General features: G+C 38.8%; 1 protein-coding gene across 3 annotated transcripts in view; it reads left to right on the top strand.

Moving 5' to 3' along the window:
* Window positions 1-2,532: 2,532 nt before the first annotated feature.
* Window positions 2,533-20,060, top strand: part of LEMD3 (LEM domain containing 3) — a 69,861-nt gene continuing 52,333 nt past the window's right edge. Inside the window, exon 1 of one of the 3 annotated variants that reach the window (XM_022571611.3) lies at window positions 2,533-4,346. In XM_022571611.3, the coding sequence (XP_022427319.1) occupies window positions 2,783-4,346 (1,564 nt within the window). In that variant the 5' untranslated portion in view covers window positions 2,533-2,782. The remainder of the gene's footprint in view (window positions 4,347-20,060) is intronic. The other 2 variants (XM_089920969.1, XM_022571610.3) reach the window with 2 other exon arrangements.

Genomic DNA, 20,060 nt, shown 5'->3' on the forward strand with positions numbered 1-20,060 from the left:
CATGCAATAAATCATGCCCTCAGTATCTTTAAGGAGAAAGGTTTCTTGTAGACTCCATGAGACCATGTATATAAAATCTCTTTGTAAAGTATAAAGTTTATACCAATTGTAGTTTTCATTGTTGTGACTATCTGGCTATAATACCTAGCATGTAAACAACGTATTTGAACAGAATTTTCACATACATTCATTCATTATTCTTAACAGATACTTATTGAATATTAATTGTGTGCCCAAGAAGGATAGACAATATTATCATCATTTTAGAAAAGAATAAATTGAGGTTCTGAGAACCTAAGATTTTCCCTAAGTCCCATAACTTGGAGACTCCAGACCTTTGGTTCCTAGTTCATTCCAAATCTTTCTGCCCCCAAGGGCTAAAACGACTATGGTTGCCAAACCCCTTTGTCTTCATTAATTACTAAATGGGATTATTTGATGCCTTGGGCAAAGGTTTACCATTTCTACTTCTGTCTGTGCAGTGGTATTTTCCTTAACTGCTGTTACATGGAGTTCTCTCTCAGAAGCCATGCTACCAAACACACACACAATGCTTGGCTGTACATTACTGGCTAACATTTGAATGTACATTGTGTGTTAGGTGTGGTGCTAAGAATTATGCGGACATATTCTCATTTAATCCTTAAAATAGCTTTCTGGGGCTTCCCTGGTGGTGCAGTGGTTGAGAGTCCGCCTGCCAATGCAGGGGACATAGGTTCGTGCCCCGGTCTGGGAAGACCCCACATGCCGCAGAGCAGCTAGGTCTGTGAGCCATGGCCGCTGAGTCTGCGCGTCCGGAGGCTGTCTCTGCAACAGGAGAGGCCACAGCAGTGAGAGGCCCGCGTACCGCAAAAAAAAAAGAAAAAAGAAAAAAAAAAACCTTCTGAGGAAGGTTCATCATCTCTCTTTTGTTTATACAGAAACTAAGGCTCAGAAAGATTAAATAACTTGCCCTAAGTCAGAGGCAGAAATATAAATGGTCTTCAAATCCTTATAGGATATCAAAAGATTCCTGAAAATCAGAGGCTGACTTCTATGATTCCTACCTGGAGAGCCAGTAGGGTGTGGAACAAATGTTGGAAGTAAGCGACAGGGCTGGGTCCCCATGCAGTTTTGCTTAACTTCAGACTCACAGCTTAACTCCTCTGCTATCCTGAGACACAGGTCTAATACGTTTATAATCATTTGATTCCCGACCCAGACAATTATGGTAATAAATTTGGGGTCATTATCATCGTAGTGGCTAAAATTTTCTATGTCAAGCACTTTTTAAAGTACTTAACAGTCCTAGAATTCAGGAATATTTGTAGATTTTAAAGTCCTCTGATAAAGGACAAGGAAGTGCCCGTCCACGTAAGAGTATTTTTGAGGAGACAGCAAGCTTTTGCTAAGAAAAGTCAAAAGTTCAGGTTACTGAGTATTATTCTGCTGTTGGATTCAGGATGTTGAAAAGCTAGTATCTATGCTTTTGACTAACATATTTTTCCGTTCAGATGTGTATAATGTAATAGGGAAAAATAATTTATTTGACAAAAATTATCATAGCGTGCCAGATATTGTGCTAGGTGCTGCCACGTAGCTGCTAGGGTTTAAGTATTCAAGAAGTGTCAGCTCTGCCAGTGTTGGAGGAAAAGGGAAGCGATCTTTACCAAACTGGGAAAATTCCATCTGAGATTCATTTCCTAGTCTATAAATGAGGGGGCTGGATATACAGGTCTTAATCGTTTCTGTTTTTTTGACTGTGTGTGAAGGTTTCTCCTCTTCATCTGTCACTACTCCCATGTCAAAGTATTCATCTCACACTATCCTAGCTTTGCAATTAATTAATTAGTTCAACAAATGTTTACTGAACGTGCCTGAAGTGTCAGGCACTAAAGGGGTGAAGCAAGGTCCCTCTGCTCATAAAGCTTACAGTTCAAAGGGATAAGAAAATAAATAAATTAAAAATTAGGAAAACAAATGCATAAAAATATTAACAATAAATAAATAACTATAGGTTGAAAAGGTCTTAAGAAGGAAATAAGCAGGATGGCACGTTCTCTTTTTTTTTCAGTCATATAATGTGATTGGCTCTTTCAATTCCCAAAACGACGACCTATCAAGGTTATCAGATTTTAAAAGGGGAAAAACGATAATACCTTACAACTAACTAGGGAACGAATAGCCATTACTCTTGAAGTAAACTGTATCGGGGCTGGTTTACTCTATCTTTTCCTTGGAATGTTAGAGGAGAGGCTTCTCAAATGAGCAGCGAGAGTAACTCACTTTATTTTTTTTTTGGTAAGTCAGTCGGAAAGACAAAGCGAAAAGAGGGAACCAGGAGTCAGGGAAATTACCAATCGTCTGGCCATCAAGATTTCTTTAAGTCTCTAAGCTCCCCTTGGCAGCGGTAATCAAGATGAAAGAAAACCATGCCATAAACTTCAGTTTTCCCTTCAATATTACTGCCCGGTGGCAGGAACCTGGGAAGAAGAGGTCAAGGTGTGGTTTGGCAAGAGGCAGTTCCCGGGAGAGGCGCTGGGAAGGGCAGGGCGGAGAACAGCCGGAGAAGGTGACAGAAAGGAAGGGGAAGAAGGCGTTAGCACCCCGAGGTGAAAGCGCAGAAGTCTCTGCCGCGCGCGACTCAGGTGGCCCTTTCCCGCTCAGGTGAGCTCCTCCCGCGCCTCCCATTGGCCAAGGCGCCAGTGGCGCTGGGAGGGCGACGCAGTCCGGTCTAGTTCAGGGTCTAGGGCGGCGCGTCACTTCCGGTAGCGCGGAGCTTGTAAAACACCCTGGAGAGAAAATGGCGGCAGCAACGGCTTCGGCGCCTCAACAGCTCTCGGATGAGGAGCTTTTCTCTCAGCTCCGCCGTTACGGCCTGTCTCCTGGCCCAGTGACGGAGAGCACCCGCCCGGTCTACCTCAAGAAGCTGAAGAAGCTTCGAGAGGAAGAGCAGCAGCAGCACCGGTCCGGGGGCCGCAGCACCAAGACGCGGAACAGTAATAACAATAACACGGCAACCGCCACGGTCGCCGCCGCGGCAGCAGCGGCGGCGGCCGTGGGGATGGGGGTCCGGCAGGTCTCAGGCGACCTCTCCTACTTACGGACTCCTGGAGGCTTGGGCCGGATCTCGGCTTCTGGCCCGGAGAGCCCCTTGGGAGGGCCCGGGGGCGCCTCGGCCGCCCCCACGGCTGGCAGCAAAGTACTGCTGGGCTTCAGCTCGGACGAGTCGGACGTGGAGGCCAGTCCCCGGGACCAGGCCGGCGGCGGCGGCGGGGGCGGCGGCGGCGGCGGCTGCGGCGGCGGGAGGAAAGACCGGGCTCCGCTCCAGTATCGCGGGCTCAAACCGACGTCGGCGCCCCTGGCCTCCAGCGAGGTGACTAACAGCAACTCGGCCGAGCGGAGGAAGCCCCACTCGTGGTGGGGGGCCAGGAGGCCGGCGGCTGCCGAGCTGCAGAGCCCGTCGGGGAGAGATGGGGCGGCGGATGACGGGGAGCAGGAGGGAGAGGACGGCGAGGATAGGGACCCGGAGGCAGAGGAGCCGCTGTGGTCCGGCCGGACCGTGAATGGCAGCCGGCTTCTCCCCTACAGCTGCCGGGAGAACTATTCGGACTCGGAAGAAGAGGAGGACGACGACGTGGCCTCCAGCAGACAGGTATTGAAGGACGACTCCCTTTCCCGGCATCGGCCCAGGCGGGGCCATAGTAAGCCTCTCTCTCCCCTGCCTGCGAAATCGGCCGGCGGCCGACTGGAGACCTCAGTTCAGGGAGCGGGAGGAATCGCGATGAATGACAGGGCGGCGGCCGCTGGGAGTCTAGACAGGAGCCGAAACGTCGAAGAGTCGTCGTCGTCGTCGGCGGCGGCGGAGCAGGGAGGAGGGTTTGATCCCCCGGACTCCAGCCCCATTCCTAGATACCGCGTTAACGCTAAGAAACTGGCCCCTCTCCTGCAGCCACCGCTCGCGGACGTGGACTCAACCTTGGATTCGTCCACAGGCTCCCTTCTTAAAACCAATAATCATATCGGCGGTGTGGCCTTCGGCGTGGACTCCCCCAGGATTTTTTCCAACAGCCTCCCTCCCAGTGCGGCGGTGGCCGCCTCTGGTTCACTCAGGATCAATCACTCCAATCATACGGGCTCCAATCATACCTACCTGAAGAACACATATAACAAACCGAAGCTTTCCGAACCTGAGGAGGAACTTCTCCAGCAATTTAAACGGGAGGAGGTGTCCCCAACTGGGGGTTTCAGTGCCCACTACTTGTCGATGTTTCTCTTAACTGCTGCCTGCCTATTTTTCCTCGTATTGGGACTGACTTACCTAGGAATGAGAGGGACAGGAGTCTCCGAGGATGGAGGACTCAGCAGTAAGTATTAAACCCCGTGGGGAAGGCAACAAAGGGAATGTTGTTAGTGGTCGGCTCTCACCGCACTGGGCGTTTTACCCGAGGTGACTTCTGTCTGCAAGAACATGGTTTAATAGTGAAACACAACAGATGGAGTGCATTCGTATCATCTTTCTTTAAGAAAGAACATGATTACCACGATAAGAATGATAATCCCATGGCTGGTTTTAAGATTTTTCTGTATGAAGTATTGGGAAATTCAGAACATCTTATAAAAGAACAAAATATTACAAGCAAGTCTGTTAGTAAAATGCATTTATTTATACGTGTGACTTAAATTTTCTTTTGGCCTTAAATAACCATATGTGGAGTTGCCAATCCAATTACTCAACAGTTTGGAGGTATTTTGATTGTTCAGGGGCATCATAAATGCAGTTGGTTTTTTGTTTGTTTTTGTTTTCCCAAATTGAGTTGTGGTTCTAAAAGGCAATGTAAGATCTCTTGAAATTCTGGTTAAATGTTTTGTAGTATTAAGTATATGTGTAGGTAGTTCTGTAATTTCTTTAAAGTGAATGAATACAGATAGAAAGTAAGAAGGCATACCTCTACATTGATTTCCCAGCCCGAAGCACCTCCCCTTCCACCAGTGAAAAAAAATAGAGGTAGGGAACTGCAGGGGTTTGCAGTCAGGTTAATCTGGATTGGTCTCCAGGCCCTGCCTTTTACTTGCTAAATGTCTGTAGGCAGGTGTGTTCACTCATTCATTAAGCCAGCATCATCTGTGCTGTCCTTCAACACAGGAAGAAGGTGAATACTGATGGCTTTGTGTTCTATGAAGGAAATAAGGATGGAGTAATTGGTGTATTCTACTTTAGAGATAGAGAGAGTAGGAACTATTTGAAGTGAGCCCTGAAGCAGAAGAAGGCGACGGCCTTGTAGGAGACTGGAGAGCATTCTGGGCAGAGATTACAAGAGGAGGAGGAAAGGCCTTGAGTTGAGCAAGAGCCTTCCTGTAGGTTATAGTACCTTGAGCGAGGGGGAGTGAGCCAGGGTTTAAGCTTCCCTTGCAAAATCTGTAAAACGATGCTAATCTTGATTAGAATAATGCCTGGGAAGATTAAAAGAGAGAAAGTAAATTTAGTGCGTGATGGACTGCTGAATACATAATTTCTCAATGTTAGGTCCTTCTCCCCTCCCCCTGCCCCCTGAAAATTCCTGCCCTTTTCACCCAACATGAATTCGCTGTATCATGATTTGTATTTATAAAATTGGCTTACTCTTATTTTATTTCAAAATAGTGAATGATGCAGTTAGCAGACTTAAAGAGTGGAGTGAAAATAGTGTAAGCTTTGGTTTGGTATGGCCAATTCTAAGATAGTCAAATAATAGATTATGATATTCCTTAACTAGAGGATTTAGAAGAGGGCTGAAATCCAGCACGCACTGTAAATTGGTACCCTGGGAGCAAGAGTGATATATTGTATCCTGCCCCAGATATTGGAGAGAGACAAGAAGTAAGGTCACACTAGAAGTTATACTAGTAAAGTTCACATAAATGACATTACCCATGAGCAGTGCCTTCCTGCATGTTTGTTTCTCCAACAGAACTTGGTGTGTTCTGGCCCTTTTCTAAGAACTAAAGGCTTTGCACATATTATCACTCAATCTGCTCAGCAACTCACAGAGGTAGATGGTGTCATCGTCACTCTAGAGATGAGGACAGTGAGACTCGAAGTTAAGAAATGTACCCACAGTTGAGCAGCTAGTGAGTGATAGGACTGAGATTTGGTTTCAGATTTTTTTCAACTATTAAGCCCATACTACTTTGGGTATTGTTTATAGAGAGCTTTCTAATAGGAAGCTTTTTTTTTTTTTTTTTTTTTGCGGTACGCGGGCCTCTCACTGTTGTGGCCTCTCCCGTTGCGGAGCACAGGCTCTGGATGCGCAGGCCCAGTGGCCATGGCTCACGTGCCTAGTCGCTTCGTGGCATGTGGGATCTTCCCGGACCGGGGCACGAACCCGTGTCCCCTGCATCGAGGACTCAACCACTGCGCCACCAGGGAAGCCCTAGAGAGCTTTCTAAATAAGAGGATACTTTTATTAGAATTAAGGAAATAATTGAACACTTGGTAGGATTTCATACAGAATTAGTGATGTGCACAATCCTCAACTAAGGTGACTTGTCACATCTTTCTTGTCACTATTAAGATGAATGGCTAAAATTTTCTTATGTACCAAACTTTCAAATGGAATAGAAAGGGATAGGATTGCTAGGGCTTAGCTACCTGCCCTCCCCACCTCCACCACTGTGGAAGGAAGGAAATTATAAAGTGGTTTGCCCTTTAATAAATGGTAAATATGAGGTAGCTTGGGTGATGGAAAGAACAGTGGCTAAGAGGTAGAGGATCTGGGTCCTAGGACTTGACAAAATGACCTTAGTCAAGTTAACTTCTGAGCCTCATTCTTATATGTTAAATGGGACTAATAATTTCTGCTGTCTATGGGGTTGTTGTGAGGATCAAATGAGATAGTTTGTAAACAAGTTCAAAGTGATATTCAGAAGTTTAGATAAAATTTGTTGTATTCCTGGTAAACTACAGTATATATGTAAAGAGAAATAGTTAAGTCATTTCCCTAAATACTTAGTAGTGTATTACTTACCTATTCAAAATTTAATTTTTATTAAATTCTATTAAATACACATTGTAGACATTGATACAGACATTTGAGTCAAAGTGTGATCAATCCTTAAATGTAATATATACTTGACCTATTGTGTATCCTGGTAGAAAGAAGTGCCTGTTAGTTCAGCTAGTTTGCACACCTAACGGTGAATAACTTCACTCCCTATATCTGTGTATTCTGAATCCTTTGTCATATTATAATAGTTAGCCAGTGCTTAACTGTAGGGTTCATTGGTCAAATAGTGTGCTTAAGGAAATAGTTTTACTTTGAGTAATAATTTCACCAGAAGATTGTAGGTTATATGTGAGAATAAGCTTTAGTAAGCTTTCATTAGTTATCATTTAAATTATGTATAGCATATAATAGATTAGCCTTTTAAATAGTTCCTAATCATTTGTTCTTTAAAAACTTCTCATCAGTACCCTAATTTTATTAATTAAGTTACCTTTTATTAAATTACTATGAGTGTCTGCTTTCTCATCTGTAAAACTAGGGAGTTGGCTTAGATGATGTCTATGTTCTTTCCAGCTCTATGGTTTAAGATTCTGACTTTGAACTGCCCTACCAAAACAGCTCAAGGATCAGCCTGCAGTCAGATTAGATCAAGACAACCCACCAAAAGAAAATAGAGAGGCAGAATAGATTAACTTTCTTAGGCTCATCTGATCATTATTAAAAGTTGTTTTTCAGTTACAAAAGACATGATTTTTGTAGAAAATTTGAATAGAGATCTATGAAGCAAAAAATGAATCAGTATTGTTTACCTCTCCTCCTAGTCTCACACTCACCCCTGGCATAAATAAGTTCAAATAATAAATTAGAACTTTCTTTATGCTTTTCATGTAAATACATGCATTCATATATATGTACGTGTGTGTGCACATACACATTTTCATTCAACAGTAGAGTGCCTCCTATGTGCCAAGCACTATTTTAAGCAGCAGGAATATGTGGAGAACAAGGCAGATGAAATCTCTCTTCTCATGGAGCTTACATTCTAGGGGGGAAGATAAGCAACTAAACAAATAAGAATTTCAGATAGTTGCTAATACAAGGTAATGATAGTAACTTGAAAGGCATAAAACAGCCTGAATTTTATTTTAAGTAACATCCTACTATACATATTCTTCAATTTCTTTTTTCACTTAGTATTGTATAATGGGTAACTTTTCTTATAGTAAGTTTAAGTACAAAGGCATAATTTAAAAATCTCACATTTCACTGGTCCCTTTCTAGCCCTATAAAAATGCTAAAATCTCTGCCATCTTGAAAATGTTCTTTAACCCTCTGTTCTCTAGCTCTTAGTCTCATCTCAGTCAAGATTACTCTTTCCTCCCCTGCCATTCACTCAACCCCTGTCTAGTTTAGCTTTTTTTTTTTTAACCATCCATTCCTCTGTAACCTCTCTGTCACCAGTTACTCAATTGCCAACCGAGAGAAGCTTTAAAGTTCTTCTCTTCACCTCTTTGATACATTCAATACATTGACAATTCCCTTCTTCGTGAAACTCTCTCCTTTCCAAACTTCTGTATCACCACTCTCTTCTACTTTTCATTTATTTGTCTGCCTGTGTTTTAAATATTGGTGGTCTCTGGAACTCTTATCCTTTCGTACAGTTTTCCTAGTCAGTTTCATCCACTCTACTGGCTAATACCTCCCAATTTTATATTTTCATCTTAAATTTTTCTCTCTTGGGTTCTAGACTTAACCATTTATTAGACAATTTCTTCTGGATGTACCAGAAGTACTAACACCATCTGTACTCAACAGCTTTACTTCCTTTTACCTTGTTTCTCCTGTTTTGTTCCCTGTTTTAGTTAATGGCATTTCTATCCACCCAGAGCTCAAGCTAAAAACCTTGAATTTGCCTTGATTCCTTCCTTTCCTCCATCTTCCTACCAAACCTCAAACCACAGTTTATCTTGTTACCAAATCCTGTAGTTTTACTTGCTACCTATCTTTTGACTCAATCTATTTCTCTCCATTCCCCACTGCTCTAGGCTAGTCTTTTGCCTGAACTGATGTAGCAGTCTTCTAACAGTTGTCCGTGCTTCTCGGCTGTAGCTCTTCCCGTCTGTTTTTCAGTGTCAGAGCAATATTTCTAAAATAAGAATGCAGTAATTCTTTGATGCTTAAAATTACTCAGTGGCTTTCCCTTACTCATTGGATAGAATGTAAACTCCTTGGCTAAACTGTTCATGATCTAAGTATGCCTGCTCTTTCTAGCTTCATTTCTTAGCAGTCCCTGTTATCACACTTTACTTTCTGGAAAACTGGAACTTTCTGGAACACTTTCTGGTGTTCATTGAATATGTCACTGAGATTTTTGTGCCTTTGTGCATGTGCAGGTTGTTTCTTCCTCTCTATTAACTGCTATTCATTCTTAAAAGTCTCACCTCTGGGGCTTCCCTGGTGGCGCAGTGGTTGAGAATCTGCCTGCTAATGCAGGGGACACGGGTTCGAGCCCTGGTCTGGGAGGATCCTACATGCCGTGGAGCAACTAGGCCCGTGAGCCACAACTACTGAGCCTGCGCGTCTGGAGCCTGTGCTCCGCAACAAGAGAGGCCGTGATAGTGAGAGGCCCGCGCACCGCGATGAAGAGTGGCCCCCGCTTGCCACAACTAGAGAAAGTCCTCGCACAGAAGCGAAGACCCAACACAGCAAAAATTAATTACCCCCAACATCTTAAAAAAAAAAAAGTCTCACCTCTGGATGTCTTTTCTGTCTCCCTATCCTCTTTACCCTAAAGTTTGGCCCATGATTCTCTACTCAAAGAAGATCTTATGCATCCTTCATAGCATTTATTTCATGTTTATAATTGTGTATGTCCACTGTGCCAGATAGATTACAGCTCCTTGAGGTAATGTTTCTACAGGAGGAATTGAGTACACTGAAAAAGAGCACAGGCTCTTTCATTTCTCTCTCTTGACCACAGGGTCATGAGCCTGGATGACTGAGAGAACGGTAATACCATTGACAGGAATTAGAGATGTTGAAAAGGGATCTTTTTGCGGGGAAGGCGGCATAGGGAAAATGAGTTTATTTGGGGCTTATTTTTTGAGTTATTCAAGTAGCAATATGCTGTAGGCCATGGTAATTATATAATTGGATTAAAGATGAGAGACTGATGCCTAATGTGAAAGTAAAGTACTGTTTACTAAAGGAATAGATACCTTTTTAATGTTTGTTTCTTCTTTTCGTGTGGGTGTTTTGTTCTTAAAGACAAGACTGAGTGCTGCAAAAGATACCATAGTTTTTTAAAAATTACAATTTTACTTTTTCAAGTAGTTAGACTAGCCAAAAGGTCAAAACTTTGAATCTGTAATGAAATGGGCATAAGGATTTTGAAAAGTAGTTGTTGCCCTCATTCTTGAAGAATGAAAGCTGAGTGAGAAGTTGACTACTTTGTAAGAACAAAAAAATTCTTAGACCTCTAAGAATATTCCTGGGAATACCAGGGGATTGCATATCCCAGTCTGGTGATTCGAGAAATTAAAATCTACTATGTAAAAATGTCTTTCACCTGAAACATCTCTAGCATAATTTAAAATAAAAATCATCAGAGTGAAAACTTGTAAGTTCCCTATGAGTGTATTCATGGAGCCTAGTTTGAAACATTGGCATAGATATCAGGGCTTGGATCATTAAAGAGGCAACCTGGGTTTGAATTTGGGCCCTTCCTCTTGTTAGCTTTTTTATTAAAGGCAAGTTGCTGAACCCCTGTAAACCTCAATATTCTCATCTGTAAAATAGAGTTCAGTGAGAATTAAATGAAATAATGCATGTAAAGAACTCGACTCAGCACATGACACATAGGAATAATAATAACAGCAGCTAACCCTTATGTAGCACTTTGTGCCAAGCACTGAGCCTAAACAATTATAATTGTCAAGTAATCTTCATGAGGCAGGTATTTATCCCATTTTATAGGTAAAGAAACTGAGACACAGAGAAGTTACATAACTTGCCTAGGGTCATGAGTGCAGAGGCAGTATTTGGACTCAGATAGTGGCACTTAACCACTCTGCTAGATTGCCTTTTAATATGTGCAAGTACATAAGGGCTCTGTATATGTTCTCCACTATTATTATTATCTAGGAAATTATGCAAGATATGGATGGGTGAAGCTGCTTAATGCATGAAATCCTAGAAGTGCCAAGGATAATCTTTGAAACCTAACAACATTAGTACAAGAAGGTACAAATTTGTACTCACTTGACGATTAGGAATCATGTGGAACTGTTTATCCTTCTATAAGGTTTTAGATTAATTAATTCATTGATATATGAGGAGGGCAGTCTGCTATAATATAATACAAATTATATAATATGTAAAACTATAAGGCATATGATACTATTTCTAATTTTTAAAAGATTTGCATAGTCTCAAAACTGGTGGGGATAGTGGTCCTCTGATTTGCATTACCACTTTTTAAAAAAAAATTTTTTAAATTATTTTATTTTTATTTTTTTTGGCCACGTGGTGTTCCCTGACCAGGGATCGAACCCACACCCCCTGCGTTGGAAGCACAGAGTCTTAACTACTGGACCACCAGGGGAGTCCCCTGCATTACCACTTTAAAACTTAGGTTTTCCATTGTTTATTTTCAAGATGTAAAAATCTTTTAGTACATTTGTTCTCCCTTTTTTTGCACCTTTTACAAAAGCTTTGAATGTATTTTTCCCTATGCGTATATTTGTTTCAATGGGAATGAAGCATTCTGTAATTTCAGGGATGTTTTAAAAAATTAGATATTTTTATGATTCCTCAGTAGAGTTATGAAGTTTTAAAATAGCTTCTCCTCGCTCACTAATCATTCTATATATTTACCTATCTGAAAAATATTTTATATAAATAAAAGGAACCTCAGAGCAAAGAGGTTATAACGTCAGTGCAAAGAGATATTTAGATTATAAGAGTATAAAAATGAAGTATACCTTGGACTTCCCTGGTGGTGCAGTGGTTAAGAATCCTCCTGCCAATGCAGGGGACATGGGTTTGAGCCCTGGTCTGGGAAGATCCCACATGCTGCGGAGCAACTAAGCCCATGCGCCACAACTACTGAGCCTGTGCTCTAGAGCCCACGAGCCACAACTACTGAGCCCACGTGCCGCAACTACTGAAGCCCGCGAGCCTAGAGCCCATGCGCCGCAACAAGAGAAGCCACCACAGTGAGAAGTGCGCGCACTGCAACAAAGAGTAGCCCCTGCTCGCTGCAACCAGAGAAAGCCCGTGTGCAGCAACGAAGATCCAACGCAGCCAAAAATTAAATAAGTAAATAAATAAATAAATAATGAAGTATACTTTAAACTTTTGGAAATCTGTAAAATATATGGTAAGCAAGTAGTAGTAACTTCTTTACGAAAAGCATATTACTAATGGTATATCTTTATTCTAATCCTGTATTAATTTATTATACACTAAAAATTGCTACTGTTTAATTTGGGAATCCAGCACAATACTAATTGTAGAAATTATAACATGTATTATCTCATAACTTTATTTTTTTTATTTTCTCATAACTTTATATTTTGGCTTTCATACTCAGAATTTATTTTTAACAGATTTTAAAGTGAACCAGTAGCAGTATATTTGGATTTTGCTGTTTTAATAATGCATGTTTTAACCTGAATCACACAAGTGATAGTTAAAAAAAATACGTAAAATTTGATCTAATTAATATTCTTTATTAGCATCACTGTCAAAAATAATTTTTAAAAAAGAGTTGAACATGCAGGGGCTTCCCTGGTGGCGCAGTGGTTGAGAGTCCGCCTGCTGATGCAGGGGACACGGGTTCGTGCCCTGGTCTGGGAAGATCCCACATGCCGCGGAGTGGCTGGGCCCGTGAGCCATGGCCGCTGGGCCTGCACGTCTGGAGCCTGTGCTCCGCAACAGGAGAGGCCACAACAGTGAGAGGCCCGCGTACCGCAAAAAAAAAAAAAAAAAAAAAGTTAAAATAAGGCTGGGTGCAAAACTGCAAGTTGAGTGATAAGTGATTAAGTATACACCAACAGTTGGTCTCCTGTCCTGAATATACATGAATGGAAGAAAATCCTTTAGGAGCCATGGGCATTTTAATACATAGTACATCAATTTTGTTTTGCAGTTAGAGACCCCTTTTATTTGTGTATATATGTACAAAAGGTATTTGCTGATTGTGGCTAATTCCTGAAAGCACTTTATACTTATAAAGGAAGCTTTTGCTCTGTAGGAATTCACCTAGGTATAATTTTTTTTAATGTTCATTTATTTATTTATTTATTTATTTTTTCTTATTAGTCATCCATTTCATACACATCAGTGTATACATGTCAACCTAGGTATAATTTTTTAAACACATATAAAGAGGGTCATTGAAATCAATTAGCAGGAGGAAATCTTAGAATATTTGTTTCTTCCAGTCCCTGGGCTATGGCTTAGAACCTTGGTTAACCTTGGTAATGACTTCTGGGTTTAGAAGGACACCTACTACAGTAACACAAATGCTTTCTTGCTTGATTTAGTTCTCCTGTTCATTCATCCATTTACTCACTCATAAATTATTTATTGAGTGCCTACTATGTGATACCGGAAGACGAGTATATACTTTTTAGAATTGTAGGAGGGATACTCTTTCCCCAGCACACTGCCTCCCTCCCCCTCCCAGCCCCGCCATTCTCTTCTTTTTCCTAAAATGCACTAGCTAGCCTTCAGAACTGAGATTTGGTTACTGTGCAACATTGTTTCAGACTTGTCCATTGTGACTCCAGAAACATGACTTTAAAAATTAGTTTCTGCAAATTTGGGTATGCCCTATGATAAAGTTTACTACAAAAGAAATAGTTTCATTTCTTACAGGATTTTAGAAGTAATTTAAGAGTAAAAAAGGAAGAGACATGAAGAATGAATTTGTCAAAAATGAAAATATTATCAATTTGAAATGTTTATGATTGTGGTTTAAGATGTTCTAGAAATGTTCTTATGCTTATGACAAAAGACTTACTTTGTTTTTTTAATATAAGAAAATCACCTTTAAATGTCCCTTCTTTTAGATTCTAAAGCCTTAAATGATAAAAGCCTTTATTGAGAACTTTCTATGTGTGAGCACCTTTATATTAATTTCCATGAGGGAAACTATTAATATTATCTCCATGAGAAAACTGAAATATAGAGGGAATAGGGTTAGGTGTGACTTGTCTTAAGATCCCACAGCTACTAAGTTTTAAAGCCAGCATTTGAACCCATGATCTGACTAAGGGTCCACAGTCTTAGCCACTGGGAAGCCGTAGATTTTCTTATTTATCTTTTCTCACCTACTAACTTTATTTGGGCAGGTAAATCGCTTGTGACCTCTGGGCTTTGGTTTTTGCATCTGTCAAATGAGGGAATAGTAAAATCAGCTCTTCCAGCCAGTGACTTTTGTAGGGAACTGATGTGATAATGTCTATGGAAATGCTTTGGAGAAATTAGAAGTGATGTATAAATGTATATTTTTAATGCTGTAAGTTAGAATTTCCCAGCTATAGTAGTTTAATTTAAGCAGCACGTGTTCAGCACTATGACATGTCCTGTCGGTAATGTTAATAAGTAATGGAAGAGCTGGTTAAATTTATAGTTCTTATCAGTATTTTTTTAGACTTTCTCTCAGGTTGTCTGAGCAGATAAAAGGAATCATCTTTTTACATTACCTAGTTAGTGCCTTATCTCTAGGTGCTGAAAAAGAATTTTCTGTCTTTGCAGTTATATTAATGTAATAGATTATGAAGCACAATTTGAAACTAGATTTTAGCTTCCTGGACTGCTAGAAGGTAGACTTGCTAATAGGAAAGACAGAGATGGGATACATTGCTTTAATCCAAAATATAGTAGTGAATTTGAGACAGAAAAACATTTCTTAGGAATATGGATGAGTCTTCTGTTAACATTATCTGAAGGACAGACAGTACTTGCAGCTGGTAGAGAAGAATGGCCTGTCACATTGCTGTTCTTCATCCAGTTTGTAAGATACCATGAGTACTGTTATTGGTAAAGTGGGAAGGTGAGCTGTGTCCCCATGAATAGACAATAGATTGAATGGGGGTAATCAAGAAATTGGGGGGGATGAAATAATAAAATGAAGTTGATAAACATTAAAATCATGCTAATTAAATTATAAGGAATTTAAAGTACATTAGGATCTTCAGTCTCCTAGATAAAAGATGTGGTTTCAGACCAGAGCTGTCTAATAGAAATATAAACCACATGTGTAATTTTAGTTTTTCCAGTAACCATATTAAAATGTAAAAAGAAACAGGTGAAGTTAACTTTAATAATAGATTTTACTTAATCTGGTAATCTAGAATATTATCATTTCAACATAATCAGTTTAAAAATTATTGAGATATTTTACATTCTTTTTTTGTATTAACATTCTATTTTATACCTACAGCCTGTCTCAAATCAGCCTAGCTAAATTTCAAGTGCTCAATGGCCACATGTGGCTAGTGGCTACTATATAGGATAGTGCAGCTCTAGACTGCCCTGAGTTATGGAGTTATATTGTTGGTTTAATGAGATCTAACAGCTACTGATTTTTGAATCTTACAATGTGCCTTGCATTGTGTTCTCTATAATATTTTCAGTTAATCTTTATAATAACTCCATGATGCAGATTTTACTCTTCTCATGTTATAAATACAGTGATGTATAAGAGATGTTAATTTGTTAAAGGTCTAAGGTCAAACAGGTAGTCTGTAGGATAGCAGGGATTTAAAACCAAGTCTGACCCCAAAATTCTTGTCCTTTTCATTGTATTGCACTGTTTTAAAGCATGGCCACTTACCTAAGGCAGGTTGGTGTATGAGATTTAGTTCTTCCACTGCTCAGTTATTTTTGATTCACTGCAGTGACTTTTGATTTAGTCCTTATTTTAAAATATCAATACAGAGCATTTTTAGGTTAAAGTGGAAGAGGTATCCCGTAAATTCTTACTTATATTTCTAATTGGGAATATTCCTTTATATTCTTTTCATCATGTCCTGTTGTAAACTGCTTTGTATAGCTCTTCAAAGTAGACATGTAGGAGGGAGGGATGACCTTTTGATTCTGGCACATGACTCTTTTGGGAGATAAGGGAAAAGTCAGCTACTATTGAGAAAATGAAACCAGGATGACTAATAAAACTTTTGTTGTAGTAAAAAAAATTTTAAAGGTTTCAGTACCTCACTTTGAGAAAGATTTTGGGATGATCTTATTCATCATGCTCTTTGAATTATAAAAATTATCTCAGTTCTTTTGCATGGTGTTATTTTATGATAGATTTATACTTAGCAACATTAATGAATTTGAGTAATTTCTTTGAATTATGTTTAGATTCATAGACAATGTTTGCTTACAAAGACAAGCTGTTTACTTCTAAATGAAAAAAAATGGACAGTCCTTAATTTTTGAATGGTTGTCTTCCAGATCATGTGTAAAATAGTTGTTTGAACTTGGAACATATCTAACTACACTGTTTCTAAGTTCCCAGGCTAGCCCATAGAAACCTATTTAAAACCATATCCTATTTTAAAAACACTAATTCAAAAAGATACATGCGCTCTAATGTTCACAGCAGCATTATTTACAATTGCCAAGATAAGCAACCTAAGTGTCCATCAACAGATAAATGGATAAAGAGGATGTGGCATATATGTATATATACAATGGAATACTACTCAGCCATAAACAGTAATGAAATTTTGACATTTGCAACAACATGAATGGACTTGGAGGGTATTATGCTAAGTGAAATAAGTCAGAGAAAGACAAATACTCTATGATATTACTTATATGTGGATTCTAAAAAACACAACAAACTAGTGAATATAAGAAAAAAGCAGACTCACAGTTATAGTGAACAAACTAATGGTTACCATGGAGAGGAAAGGGAAGAGGGGCAACGTAGAGGTGGAGGATTAAGAGGTACAAACTATTATGTATAAAATAAGCTACAAAAATATATTGTACAACACAGGGAACATAGCCAGTGTTTTATAACTGTAACTGGAGTATAGCCTTTAAAAATTGTGAATCACCGTATTGTCCACCTGTAGCTTATATTGTATAGCAACCATACTTCAATTAAAAAAAACATATCCTGTCTTAGTACTAGTATAGTATTGGTGTAAGTTTTAGGTCCTCAGAGTGTGGGTCATGTTCTGTGGGAGTTGGATTAGGAGGAAGCAAGTTTATTTTTGGCTTTTTATGTTTTCTCTTCTTATACTTTTCTGTCTCTTAATTCCTGTTCTTATGCTGGCCTAAACTTCTTGGCGTTCTACTGTGATCTTGGTTAAACATCTAAGTGCTCAGTACTTCAAATTTTTTCTTTTTTAAAAAAAATTGAGATATAATTGACATATAACATTGTGTTAGTTTAAGGTATACTACGTAATGATTTGATATATGTATGTTTTGTGAAATGATTACCACAATAAATTTAGTTAACATCCATCACTATATATAGTTATATTCTTGTAATGCGAACTTTTAAGACCTACTCTCTTAGCAGCTTTCATTTATACAGTACAGTATTGTTAAATAGTCACCACACTTTACATTACATCCCCAGGACTTATTCATCTTATAACTGGAAATTTGTACCTTTTGACCACCTTCACCCATTTCACCCACCTCCCTACCCCCAACCTCTGGCTGCCACCAGTCTGCTCTGTTTCTACAAGTTTTTTTTTTTTTTTAGATTCCACATACAAGTGGGATCGTACAGAATTTGTCTTTCTCTGTCTGACTTATTTCATGTAGTATAATGCTCTATAATAAATAGTAGGTCCACTTACTGGGTGCTTGGCAAGTATAAACATACATGTTTACACTTAAGCATTTAAGCCTTAAGCATTTTTTACATGATTTGATAAATGAAGAATCTGTAATGGAAGATTAGGCTAATCGCTCTGTCCAAGGTTATAGATCAGAGAGGGGAGTTGTGGCGTTATGTTGTTGGTTGAACTGTGGCAGTATGATTTGAAAACTCATCCCCTAACCATTGTACTATACTGCATTTCTCTCTCGCATTCCCTCTTCCCCTTTTACCAAATTGGAACTCTTTATTTTCTCAGTTCAGATACTTTTAGCTAAATGACAGAGAAATCCATTTGATTGAATTAATTCACAGTATTATAGAATTCTGATAATAAAAATGATGTGATTTTATGACAAAATTTGATAATGTGATTATCTTTAGTGAGGATTGAGCCAGTATGGAATCAGAACTTAAACCAGCTTCCCTAAGTCATCCTTCATCCTTATATGTATAGTTAGTTGAGTTGCCTACATTTTTCAGTTAGAAGTTAGGTCCATAGTGCTCAACTTATGCGCTGAAAACAATTTGGGAACATCACCCATTACAAGGTATTGTCTGAGGACCTAACAAATGATTTGCCCTTCTCATATTCTATTATTTTTCAACTACGTATCAATACTGCTATGATTAGAATACAAAAAATATATATATTCATGGTAGAATTTTGTCGTATTTTCTTAGTATGTGAATAGTAAAAATACTACTTTGGGGATCTGAACATCTTGATATAAATGAAGAAGTCCTTTTACTTAAAAAGTGAAGAAACACTGCTTAAAGCATGCTATAAGGAAATTGTATATACTGGTTATATTTTAGAATTTGTTTTCAAGACAATCATAGTGAATGTTGGGAAATCAGTTGTAATGTTTAAATGACTGACTGACCAACCTATCAACTGGTAAAAGCCCTTTAATCTTCTCAGAGGTGATTGCACTTTAAATACAAGATCTTTGTTAACCCAGCTTCTCTCTCTGATTAGTGAAATTTTTGGCATTTAGTGTAAAATTCAGGTATTACAAGGTTTTTGGCAGGGAGCCTTGCCTTGGGGTCTTCCATTTCATCTCTTTCTAACTCACAGATTTTCTGAGAACTTTGTCATTTCTTCCCAGTAGCTCCATGGCAGAGACGAATGAGGAATGGAGTAGTGGTATATTGTGTTATTTTGTAAACTGAGTGCCGTCTATTTTTTAATTTCATGCAAAGATTTGGAAAAGAAAAAAATAGCTAAGATTTATTAATCTCTTTTCTCCCCATATTGGTATGCATAGTCACAAAACATCCCATTTTATGTTAGTTTACTAGATAGAGTCTAAGAGAGGGTGACTTGCCTAGGGTCACAAGTCATAAATTTTGGAACAAGTATTCCTTGCTCCAGAGAGTTTTTTTTTTTCCATTTTACCTCACTGCCTTTCAGTGTGAAAAGATATTTTTCATTCATCTAAATGACTTAACATCAGAAGTAAGCATTACTTAGTGGAAATTTTTATTTAAATTTTAAAAATTTAATTTATGTTTTAAAGTTTAAAAATTATACTAGGTTGAAATTAATATATTAAAGTTGTAATTATATTAATACTGTGTCATCCAAGAAGGAAAAAGGATAATCATCCAATTACTTTGAAAATATTTAGTACCTTTTAAAAAAATTCTGTAATATTTGAGTTAGAAAATTAGAGAAACTAGAGTGATTTAGTGTCCTTGCCTGGATTTTGTTGTAGGCAGAATATCAGTCCAAATACATTATAAAAAAATAGGAATACAACATTCTGTTGGGTTGATTTAGATTGCTTATTTTTTTAAGCAAACACTTCCTATCTTCTTTAAAATTCTTTTTTGGTAATAAATTTTGTAATGGATTTTGTAAATCCATTGTGTATGGATTTTGATGTTTAAAAAGCAAGATTAAATAGCCTATAGTAGGGTGTACAATTTGGAAAAAAAACAGCTTAAAGTAGTAAATCAAAATTCTGGCAAGTCAGTTTGCTAACTAGAGCAGACATAATATGAATATAAATAAATATGTTGTGCTTTAATTTACAAGACTTTTTTTCTACCAGTTTACTACAGGGTTGTTGCCATACTTTTTTTTTTTTTTTGGCTATTTTTGTTAATAAATTCTGTTCTGGGGGAAGGAAGAAGGAAGGTTGCACTGAATAAATAAAAGTAGATAAAGTCAACATTTTTGCCGTATATGATCACCTTAGAGTTTAAAGGACTTTTAGAAGTCACTTTTA

The sequence above is a fragment of the Delphinapterus leucas genome, chromosome 11 (assembly GCF_059928025.1).
Source record: "Delphinapterus leucas isolate spDelLeu-1000000601 "Yukka" chromosome 11, BTC_Dleu_Yukka2, whole genome shotgun sequence".
Lineage (NCBI taxonomy): Eukaryota > Metazoa > Chordata > Mammalia > Artiodactyla > Monodontidae > Delphinapterus > Delphinapterus leucas.